At 36.7% G+C, this 12,155-nt stretch overlaps 1 protein-coding gene across 2 annotated transcripts; it reads left to right on the top strand.

The window, feature by feature from the left end:
• Window positions 1-8,626, top strand: LOC120000014 (serine/threonine-protein kinase CTR1-like). 2 transcript variants are annotated; one of them, XM_038847880.1, is made up of 15 exons: window positions 1-1,427; window positions 1,904-2,202; window positions 2,288-2,432; window positions 3,665-3,780; window positions 4,278-4,483; window positions 4,774-5,148; window positions 5,247-5,287; window positions 5,892-5,960; window positions 6,234-6,334; window positions 6,428-6,506; window positions 6,596-6,694; window positions 6,787-6,855; window positions 7,525-7,656; window positions 7,812-7,906; window positions 8,046-8,626. In XM_038847880.1, exons 1-15 carry the CDS (start codon window positions 633-635, stop codon window positions 8,134-8,136), a joined length of 2,712 nt encoding a protein of 903 aa, XP_038703808.1. In that variant the 5' UTR covers window positions 1-632; the 3' UTR covers window positions 8,137-8,626. The 2 variants fall into 2 exon arrangements, with proteins under 2 accessions (XP_038703808.1, XP_038703807.1); XM_038847879.1 differs by having other exon boundaries at window positions 3-1,427; window positions 6,422-6,506; window positions 8,046-8,619.
• Window positions 8,627-12,155: the final 3,529 nt, after the last annotated feature.

The raw sequence follows: 12,155 nt of genomic DNA on the forward strand, positions 1-12,155 counted from the left end.
TCACATTTCACTGTATTACTTAAAATACACACCCAGACAAAGCGCACACAGACTCCTCTCTCTCTCTCTCTTCACCGCCCATCCTTTCTCATCTTCAACTCACAACAAACTCTGTCTTCATCGCAGAAAGTCCGCTTGGTTTGTCGAAAGCGAATGCAACCTAATCCTGTTTTGCTACTCGATCGAATCCGCTACTGTGTTTTGAGAAGATACCACCTGTGAAGATTTTATTCCAAGTTTGCTTGTGGTGTTGTGTGTTATACTGCTATCGGATCGAGTGTAAAGTAGTTTTGATTCCATAGCTCGATTTGTTTATTTCTGATCGTTTTGAAGATCTTCTGAAGCAATTTGTGAAGCTTGATTCGGTGTTTTTCGGCTCTTGTTATTTCTTGATTGTGAATTTCATCGTTTTGTAGTTAAAACGACTCTTGGAAGATTTACAGAGCTAGGTCGGAGGTCTTTGTTTATTTTACTCGATTATAATATTGTACCGTCGGAAGTAGTTGTAGTCTTTGTTTTCCCGATGTCCTGAATTTTGAGGAAAGAGAGAGGAAGCGTGCGCCTGAGTAGATTCTTGTGTACGTGCGAACCGGGGGCTTTAAATTCGAGAGGCTCGTAAACGACGTGAAGCAATGCCTCACCGGACCACTTACTTCTTCCCCAGGCAATTTCCGGATCACGGATTTGATGCATCAACTAGTAGCAAGCCCCTGTTTGATCACGAGAAAAAGATCAACCAGAAAGAGACCTTCAACGTTGAAAATGACAACCAAAAGTCATCGTCAAAGTCCACCAACTTTACAGCTACAAAGGAGGTCACGGTTGGCAAGGCGTCAGCCGTTTCAGATGAAAAGTTCCTAAACAAGAAAGAACAGTTTGCAGCCTTTTGCGAGTGGTTTGCGGAGAAGAAGGGGGAGAGATCCGGTCACGTGAAGCTGCATAGATTATCATGCGACGAGGGTCACGAGCTATTGTTGCCACCAGAGCGTCCGGTGTCGGAAATAATAAAGGACCGGGACGTTGACCGTAACTTCGATAGGCAAGTTTCGTTGCCGAGGCTATCTAGCGGGAGTAGTTATGCCGGGAGCTTGTTCTCTGGGACCACGGTGGACGGGAACTTCTCCAGCGATGTCAAAGACACTGTTTCCTCGTCCACACCGACGCAGACAATGGTGTCAACGACGGCGAGGGAGATTGAAGTGGAGGTGGCTGGGGAGAGGGAGGAGGAGGCGGAGGAGGAGGTGAAGGTGAAGGAAGAGAGGAGGAATATAGAAAGCGTGGCCCAAAGAACAAGTGAGATCTATTACTTGCAGCTTTCTTTGGCGAGGAGGCTTGCTTCTCAAGCAAGCTTAGCTGACGAATTTGTGGTTTTGAGAGAGAGTGGAACCGACACCATCGATGCAGAGACTGTTTCTTATCGTCTCTGGGTACGCTCTCACTTACTACTTTCCATCGCTAACGGATTGATTACTCCGCCTTTTAACATGTTTTGGCATGTATTAAAGTTGCTGCAATTACGATATATGTATTATCCAGTCTTACAATCAACCGAAATCTTGTTTACTGTGTTCTTTCCTTCCAAGTTCCAAGCAGAGCCGCCATTTTTTATTGACGAGTGTTTTGCCTGTAAATTCCATAATACTGTACTGCAAAGGACTCGTCTGGATGACTTCTTCTAGGTCCTTAATTCTGTACTATGGTTAGTATCCAAGTGGAGTGTGTACTTCCATTTTTCTTTTGATTTTATTCTTGTTGCGTCTTGATGAATAGTTTAAGATTTGAAGTAGACCTTGAGATATTGTTGGCGTTAAACTAGCATGTTGTAACTTGTAAGTTTTACTTTTTTGACTTTTCTGGGAGTAAAACTGTGTATCTGAAGATTTGATGTTCTCTGAATTTTCAGGTTAGTGGTTGTTTATCATATAGTGACAAGATATCGGATGGATTTTATAACATTTTGGGCATGAATCCTTATCTATGGGTCATGTGCAACAGTGAGGAGGATGGTAGAAGGCTGCCATCTTTGATGGCACTTAAAGAAATTGAACCAGGTGAGACATCAATGGAGGTTGTTCTTGTTGATGGACAGGGTGACTCCCGCCTCAAGGAACTTGAGGATATGGCCCGAGAGTTATATTGTGCCTCAGAAAGCACACTAGTGTTGGTGGAGAAACTAGGAAAACTCGTTGCCGTTTACATGGGGTAAGTGTTGTTAATTCTTCTTGACATGTTGCTTGACGTTTTACATGCTTCTTTGATTTTAAACAGTGGCAAATTAAACTTTTAGGGGAACTTTTCCTGTGGAGCAAGGTGACCTTCACAAGCGCTGGAAATTGGTGAGCAAAAGATTGAAGGATTTTCAGAAGTGCATTGTGCTTCCCATTGGCAGCCTATCTACTGGTCTCTGCAGGCATCGTGCAATTCTTTTCAAGGTGACAAACTAAACTTCTTGTCGACATTATGTTAACTAAGATGTTTTTATTTTGTCCTGGGAGGATTTGATTCATGTGGGATGTATTGATTATTCTGGGTCATGATGGATTTATGAAATAAAATTCATACACCAACTGAATTATAATAGTTTGAATGAAGAGATGCAATGGATGATGATGTTCTCTGTTGGACTGAAGTCACTGAATTCACTGAAAGACTAAGCAGTCTGGATGATAAGGAAAAAACCCAAAAGTTTCATTAGATATCAGAATGCTAATTTTTATTTTTCCATTCTATTATGGAGAAGCCCCAACCTACACAGTAGCTGACTAAAGTCTTAACTCTTTAAGTACCAAGGTATCCAATTTGGCAATCTCCTGGTGTGTTTATAGAATAATACGCATCATGTTTGACACTTTGACTTAGCAAAGAAATCGACTTGACTATAGTGGAATCCTTGGTTTAACTTTTTAGTCACAAGGTGTTAAATAAGTGTAAATTGTTCCTCTTAAGATTTGGTCAATAAGTTTTTACATCGGGCTTTTACAAGCATCTCGAGTTAGAGAGCTTGTTGTGGTCTTCAGAAGTTTTTCAGCTAATACTCTCTATCATGGAACATTGTTGGGCATTTGTGTCTCATCAGATGGATAAGCTATATTATGTTTGTGGGAGATGTATGATGATTGTGACCCTTTAACAGCCCCTACGGGTTTTGTTGATTTGGATGGGGTAAGGATTGGTGAGACATTGAAGCTATTGTCATGCATACATGAAATTTAAGAACTGAATTTTTTTGTTTCATTTCCTTATTAATTCAAGAATGTTGTGGATTTTCAACATCAGAAATGTTTCTAGTCATCAAATAACTGCAACAGGACTTTGGTGTCCCTACAATATGAACTATTTAAAGCATGTATGAATGTCTGAACAGGGGCACTGGTATCACATGAGAATGCAATTGAATTAGAATAATCAAGTGACATTTGCAGTTATATAGTGCAAATCCTTTAAGGGTTCTCTTTCCCCTGACAATTCAGTGAGATATTTGTTGCCTGCCGTGGTGAAATCTTTTAACTCTGCAGATATGCATTTACTGTCGTGAGTGAATGTGCATGTGTATCTCTGTAATATCAGCATGATCATTCTTCATTTGGAGTTCTAGGGAATATTTACGACAACTTGAAAGGAATATCACACAATATCGATACATGATATGCTTTTGCCTCTGCAGAAATTGGCAGACTATATAGGTTTGCCTTGTCGGATAGCTAGAGGGTGCAAGTATTGCGTAGCAGACCATCGCTCTTCTTGCCTCGTCAAAATTGAAGATGACAGGCAGATCCCCAGGTCTGAAAATTTTTAAATACTTTGATGCTTCTCACCCCCGCCCCTCCTCTCTGCCCCCTCCCTTACCCACTCATTGAGAAAGATTTCGCCATTATTTTAGTGATGTGTGCAGTGTGCTTCAAGTGAATTATAATCTTTAAGGAGTTGAAGAGTAGTTTTTTCTGGACATTATTATTATATTTTTGTTTTGCTTTTGGTTCGACTCAGAAGCATTATACTCTTAAAGAAGCTAAACAAAAGTGTTGACTATCTGACAATTTAGTTATTATTTTAGGAAAAAAAGGTAATTTTGTATTAACTATTAAGTAATGGGATTATTGGGCTCATTCTTTCTCACACACTTTCTCAGCATAAACTTGGGGTGATCTGGGGACCCTAGTATTTGATTTCATTGAGATAAGAGGCTTAATGAATGATGACACCTTGAAAATTCTTTTCAATTTTTTTTTCCTTTTTTGATAATGTTTGCTGTTTTTCAATGTGTATACTCTTAACAGGGAATATGTTGTTGATCTGGTTCGGGAACCAGGAAATATCCATGGTCCAGATTCCTCAATCAATGGGGCAGTCTCTTCAATTCCTTCCCCACTTCAAGTCTCTCATCTAAAAGAAGGCCAACAGTCCAACATGGAAACCGCATCTTCTTGTCAGATTCTTGACTCAAAGCACTCATGTGGTCTTCCTGAAAATTCTTCATATTCAGGTGTACTATGTGTTTCATGTCTTGGATGAAAATTCTTCATATTCAGGTGTACTATGTGTTTCATGTCTTGGATGACATGTTTCCTTCTCTTAGAGTGCAATAAAGTTTTAAAAATGGATGAATGAAGTCCAAAATGGCAGGGGTACTTGTATGCCGTTGACCACAAGGAAGTCCAAAATGGAATTTCTCCTGCTTATGTACTATGAAAATGTTTAATGTTGTAGTGTTGGCCAGAAATGAAGCTGATACGTTTGTCACAAACCTGACTTCTGTAAATCAAATTTTTCCAGGCAGAGGGGAGGAAATTCAACAAGTGGATGACTGGATTGAAAATCTCAGAGGTTCCATATATCCTGCAATTGATCAACCTTGTGTTGTGAAGGAATCTTTCCCAATACCTGGACTAGGAGAAGATGATAGTGTTGTGCAACAGACTTACAACAATGAGATTGTTGTATCTGGAAGTCCTGTAGTAAGCAATTCTGTCAAGCAAACCATGGTGAACTTATGCAGTCCCTCGGATGTGATTGAGGTCAATAGTAGACTTAAAGATCGATCTCCTGCTTCAACAATTCCCAGATACTTGAATCTTGAACCTTCTCTTGCAATGGACTGGCTCGAGATTTCGTGGGATGAACTGCACATTAAGGAGCGTATTGGTGCTGGTACTTCCTCTGCCACCCCTTAATTGGTGATGAAAACATTATTATTCCAGGCAGCCTGATAGATGGAGTATAATGCAAACATCTTTTCTGAATGGCAGGTTCATTTGGAACAGTGCATCGTGCGGAATGGCATGGATCGGTTAGTATTGCTGCCTTTGGATATGATTGTCGATTTCACTATTATTGCATTTCAGTTATAGTTCAATTCGGTTACAGAATGCATTTACTATGATGTAATTATCGTGTGAGGGATCTTTTGTGTGTTCTTGACTTCTTGTTGACTTTACAATGTTTAAAGTAAGGTGCTTCAGTATTATTCCTTAGGGAGAAATGAATAATAACCTCCTCATAGCCTTATCAGAAACACAGCCAGGCTTTTTTTAATGAAGCTACCCATATTTGCATCTATAAGAACCTGATTTACGTGGAAAAAGTTTATTTCAGTTGTACCTACCATTGAGGATATTTAATTGCTTGGATTAACCTGCAGCTCTGATTGATCATTTGAAAGATCATGACATAGAATAAGTGATCGGTATGCTTTAGTCATTTACGGTGATAAGCATTTTAAACCAGTTGCGTGTTATAAGGACAATGGGATTTTAATGCAATATAATTGGTTTCCTCCTTTGATGCTTCCATTGGATTGTGAAATCTATGGTTGGTAATGTTATACAGTTATTCAGATAGGTCTTCGTATGGATACTGTTTTCATTGTGTCATTTTTTCCCTCTAAATTGCAGGATGTTGCAGTGAAAGTTTTAACTGTCCAAGATTTTCATGATGATCAGTTGAAGGAGTTCCTAAGAGAGGTAGGTACTTTGTTAACATTGATGATGGGAAATTGCGTTAAGGTAAAAATTGTATTGAACTATAAAGGAGTCGTCCAGAAAGATTATAAGGTTTGATAATGTACGCTATGTAGCACATGGCTACAAAAATTACTAACTGATATAATAATAGATTTTTAGTGTCTTGTTACTGGAAAGGAAAAATTATAAAGTTTTAGGTCTAAACTTACGTCGAATAATAATGCAATTATTTTTGTACCTTTAAGCTTAAGTTGTGATTTGCATTCTCAATAGGTTTCGATAATGAAGCGTGCCCGTCATCCAAATGTTGTCCTCTTCATGGGTGCAGTGACCAAGCGTCCTCATTTATCCATTGTGACAGAATATCTGCCTAGGTAAATCATTTATCACGTATTAAAATTTGTGGAATGTTCATCCATCATGAGGAGGTTTTCACGTCTAATCTATGTATTCTGGAATAGGGGCAGTCTATACCGTCTCATACACAGGCCTGCTGCTGGGGAAGTATTAGATCACAGGAGGCGGTTGCGCATTGCACTGGATGTGGTCTGTACTGATTATAATCTTTCCTAGTTTCTCTTTAATTAATTCTCATGTATGTTTAATAGAACATTGATGTATGTTAATGTATGCAGGCCAAGGGTATCAATTATCTTCATTGTCTTAATCCTCCCGTAGTTCACTGGGATCTTAAATCTCCAAATTTATTGGTTGACAAAAACTGGACAGTAAAGGTATGATAAAGATGATGTGATCATGGTTCTTGTTCTCTTTAATTAGCTGTTTTACTTGCCACATGTAATTTCATATTTTGTCGCATGATCAGGTATGTGATTTTGGGTTGTCCAGATTCAAGCCGGATACTTTCATATCATCTAAGTCTGTTGCTGGAACAGTGAGTCTCTCTCTCTCTCCCCCCCTCCCTCTTCCTCTCCTCCTCCCACACACACTCTTGTCTCTCTCCCTCTCCCTCTCCCTCTCCCTCTCCCTCTCCCTCTCCCTCTCCCTCTCCCTCTCCCTCTCTCTCGCTCTCTCTCTCTCTCTCTCTCTCTCTCTCTCTCTCTCTCTCTACACACACAGGCTGACAGGCATGCACACACACTGACAGAAATGTACTTTCTTTCAACCCAATAAAAATTGTGCAATCCATCTTAGGAGTTATATCTGAATGAGTGATCTCAGTTTTGCATAATATACAATCGTACTTATGTGATCCGAATCCAAGTGGTAGAGTAGCAGGGTGGAGCAGGGGTGAGGTTTGGATGAAGTTTTCTGGTGATATAGTCTTATTTTATATATGAGATAGCAAAGTGCCAAATTCAACGGGTTCGTATCATATCTGCTATCTATGACGTCGTGATCTCAGCCATCAAGTCAATCTTGGTGTGATCTCTCAAGGAAAAAAACAATAATCTCAGTCATCATTGTTAAAATTTTCTCCATATCAGTTTCAATTTTTTTGTTATATCAGAAGACAATAATATCCATAATTAGCTATATGTCTCTTCCGTTCTCCGTAGACTACTAGATATTCCTGCCACGTTACTCGCGCTTTTATTTTCAGCCTGAGTGGATGGCTCCAGAGTTCCTTCGTGGAGAGCCTTCAAATGAGAAGTCTGATGTTTATAGTTTCGGTGTGATCCTATGGGAGCTTCTGACCATGCAGCAGCCCTGGAATGGACTTTGTCCTGCACAGGTAATAACAAAACAATCTCCCTCTGCATTTGCATCTTTTTTGTTTTTTATTTACTGTGGATTGAAAGTGTTGGATACTGCTAGCCAGTTTACATTCTAAGTAGTGTATGCTCCACGGCTTGGTCATCTGACATAACTTGTGCACACACTTTCAAGGTTGTTGGAGCTGTAGCTTTTCAGAACAGAAAGCTTGTTATCCCACCAGATACCCCCCCAGCATTGGCTTCCCTGATGGAATCTTGTTGGGCTGAGTAAGTATATTTTAGCCTCGTATTCTTTTTGTGTATTTCCTTTTAGAAGCATAGCATTCACTGCCAGAAATTTTTTTACGAAACATGGTAAGAACGATGGTGTTTGGTAATTGTAGTCTTGACTGTTTTTATTTTGCAGTGACCCTGCAGAACGCCCGTCTTTTTCTAAGATAGTTGAGTCGCTTAAGAAGTTGCTCAAGTCTTCATCTCAGTCTATAGCTAGTCAATGAAGCCCGACCCAGCGGCCTGATTGTCATATTTCCCTAGTGAAATAATTTTGAATCCACCGATTTGATACCATGGAGATTTAACTTGCTGCAATGACCGCACCCTCAGTTAACATTCAGCTAACAGAAACCTTTCCGCTCGAGGCAACTGTAGATGTGTTGCTGATCTAACTCCATTTGAAAGGCATCAAAACTCAATTGAGCCAGAGCTTATAACCAAAACGAAAAATGCTAATAAGGGCCTTATATTTATGTAGGTTACTGGGAGCAGCCTCTCTCATATATAAGTTATTTCCGATTGTAAATCCAAAATGTTTCAAAATTAGGAAATTATGTTTTTTTTTTCTTTTCCTCTAGCTGTATCAGATACCATATTGGGACTGTTGTAACGTTTATTCAGCCTCACGATATCTAAATAATGCAGTCAGTCTGCTAGAAAAATATTTGGCATCGAAGTAGCAAATAAGATGGCATGCTTTGGGTTTTGTTCTTAGTTCGACTAGTTGAAGTCATGCTATGTTGACTAGGTCTTGGATGCTGCTCAAAAAGATGTGACCATACTGACTATATGAAATTGGGTAGTTAAAAGAATTGTTCTGCAATTCTTCGAGGATAATCATCAATCAATATATATATAACTGAGATCCACAAGGCTTCTCCTTAATTCACGGTGTCACGTGGACGTCTTTACAAAAAAGCGTACATAGATAAAAGAAAATTTTAAAATATATTAGAAAACTTTAAGACCCACAACCACACACATAAATATATTGCAAAACTTTAATACCCACAATCACATTCATACACTTTATGACCCACAACCACACTCATACAGTTAATAGTATTCAAATAATTTTAAAATTATATTGAATTGTATGGGAATTTAATGTTTCATAGGAGTGGTTTGATGTTGTTTTGATTTCTCAAAGGTCATGTATTGCTAATTATGAGAGTCTTTTGATATTACTCAATTAATGAAATTCATTTGTAGTATTTAGTTTGAAAACATTTTGTGTGTTTTTGGCATTAATTACCATCATTTTATGGGAATTTTTGTGTGTTTTTATCATTTAGTGTGTTTTTGATGTATTTAGTGTGTTTTTGTAGTATTTAGTTGATGTATTGTGCATGTTTAGAGTGTGGTCAGGTTTAGTAGTCTGTTTGGATTGCAACATACACAACATGAGAGGCTTTTCTCATGCTATATTGTTTTAATGTGTAATTAAATTCAGCCCATTTGGTATTGGAACATGTAAGTGGTGACAGGAAAGTACGGTAGAATTCAATAAGTTGTAGAAGGTCAAAGTGATTATATGCATAAATCTATCAGTCATACACAACCACATTCATACACTTTATGACCCACAACCACACTCATACAGTTAATAGTATTCAAATAATTTTAAAATTATATTGAATTGTATGGGAATTTAATGTTTCATAGGAGTGGTTTGATGTTGTTTTGATTTCTCAAAGGTCATGTATTGCTAATTATGAGAGTCTTTTGATATTACTCAATTAATGAAATTCATTTGTAGTATTTAGTTTGAAAACATTTTGTGTGTTTTTGGCATTAATTACCATCATTTTATGGGAATTTTTGTGTGTTTTTATCATTTAGTGTGTTTTTGATGTATTTAGTGTGTTTTTGTAGTATTTAGTTGATGTATTGTGCATGTTTAGAGTGTGGTCAGGTTTAGTAGTCTGTTTGGATTGCAACATACACAACATGAGAGGCTTTTCTCATGCTATATTGTTTTAATGTGTAATTAAATTCAGCCCATTTGGTATTGGAACATGTAAGTGGTGACAGGAAAGCACGGTAGAATTCAATAAGTTGTAGAAGGTCAAAGTGATTATAGGCATAAATCTATCAGTCATACATAACATTTCAAAAATATAAATTCAAAAATCTTATTCTAAAAATATTAAGAATTTTATTCCAAAAATATCGTTTCAAAAATACTACTTATGCTACATTGTACTTCTCGATATTAAATGTCACTTTGTAGAGATTGTTGTACTAACCATACAGTATTGTCTCATAAACATGTCTTTGGTGACCTATAACACTTTGTAGATACTAGCGACGCAAATAAAAATTGATAAACTCTTAACATACTTATTCCTTATTCATAAAATTTCTTACACCCTATTAGAAAAAAAATTTCTTAGTAAATTAAAAAACAAGTATTGTACATATTTTATCTTCATCTCTATTTTCTACAATTAAAGCTCTACTGCTCTTCATGTTAACAAAGTATCGAAAAACTTTCACACATCTCTATTTTCCAATCAAAATATGTACCGCGCGAAGCGCGAGCATGCAATTAGTTTATATATATAAAATGGAGGCCTCAAGAATGTCTCCCCTTGAATTGTGGAGAATAGCTAAAAGAGGAGTAAAAAGCTTCCCCTTAATTATGAAAAAATCATCAATACTAATCATCAATTTATATATATAAAAATGTCTCCCCTTGATTATGGAAAAACGATCAATACTAATAATAAAGACCCATCAAAAATTAAATAAACATAATATTAAATATGTTAATTATTGAAAAATCAATGCTATTTCAAAGATAACCAATCAAATGTGCATAAATACTATTAGGAACAACAAAAAGTGATACAAGATGTAAAATAATGAAAAGTAACGGTTAAACACCAATTAAATGTGCATAAATACTAATAGAAACAACAAAAAATGATTAAAAAAGGTAAAATAATGAAAAGTAACGGCTAAACAATTGAACAATCATAATCATAATCATATAATTAAGATAAGTATTACAAAATACTGAAGTGATTTGGAAGCTGTCACATTTGCTTCTGTATGGCTCAAACTCTTGCCACATGTAAAAAAATTAAATTAAATTAAATTGAAGTTGTATTAAGAAACGCTTTCAATCATCATGTCTTTTCCGTCTCATGTGATCAACCATATATTACAATTTAATAATGTCATGTTATATATAGCAGTGCTATTATCTTGCTACTGAATTTACTTGCATTATAATTAAAATCTTTGTGAAGTGTATTGCATTTCAAACTTTGTCACTTTTAAAAACCTTTTAGTTTTACCTTTTAGTCGCGTGAATAAATGGGGACACATATTTTCGCTTTGTTGACGCTACTGAGAACTCAGGTTTAGAATGAGATTCATGATTTGTCCATTTACTATTATGCATAGAATGTTGTCCATACATATGTTGAAAAAAAGCAACGTAAACAAAAATTGCTAAACTCTGAGCATATTTTTTCCTTATGCATCAAATTTTTCGCTCCTTCTTAGAAAATTATTTCTTAGCATATTGAGAAAAAGGTATTGTAGTTATTTGTTCATCTCACAATTATCTCCATTTTCTATTATTCAATCTCTGTTGTTTATCACAGTAACAAAGTATCGAAAAATTATCAAAAATCTTTATTTTTCAAATTAATTATGTGTCGCCCGAAGCGCGAGCATGCAACTAGTTTATAAAAAAAAAATGCAGGGTTTCGAATGTTTCTTCTTAGAAATCCTCAAAATGTGACTCAAAAATCCTCAAATTTATGTGGCATTAAAATAATTGATTCAATTGATTGATTTTGAGAGCTCCAATTGTATTTTTCGATTGGACAATACTAGAGATCCCCAAAAGTCCCCCAAATCTATGTGGCATTAAAATAGTCATTGATTAAAAACACAGATGTAAAATCCACTTCACATCCAACACTCCACATTAAATGAGGAGTCACATTTTAAGGGTCTCAAGCATTATCCTTTTCGATTTTATATCGTAAATCAAATCAGATTAGTGATCGATTCACAGTCTAAACAGGTCGACCATCTGGTCCAGTCCGATTTTTTAGTCTTTTTCCATCCAATCCCCTCTCTTGATTGAAAGGGATCATCATGATTCACATTGTTTTATTCTTATCTTTTTGAATTCTTTTAAATCCACGTGTAATGCTTTCGAGTTAGCTTGAAAATTAATTGGTCATAGCATAGCCATGTCAAGCTAGCAAGTGAGCCATTA

The sequence above is a fragment of the Tripterygium wilfordii genome, chromosome 6, assembly GCF_013401445.1.
Source record: "Tripterygium wilfordii isolate XIE 37 chromosome 6, ASM1340144v1, whole genome shotgun sequence".
In the NCBI taxonomy this organism is placed as follows: domain Eukaryota; kingdom Viridiplantae; phylum Streptophyta; class Magnoliopsida; order Celastrales; family Celastraceae; genus Tripterygium; species Tripterygium wilfordii.

Coding starts and splice junctions, on each gene's coding strand:
- LOC120000014 (XM_038847879.1), top strand. CDS start 633: ATGCCTCACCGGACCACTTACTTCTTCCCCAGGCAATTTCCGGATCAC. Junction 2,433..3,664: donor ATCGTGCAATTCTTTTCAAG/GTGACAAACTAA, acceptor TTGCCTCTGCAG/AAATTGGCAGACTATATAGG. Junction 5,961..6,233: donor TGAAGGAGTTCCTAAGAGAG/GTAGGTACTTTG, acceptor CATTCTCAATAG/GTTTCGATAATGAAGCGTGC.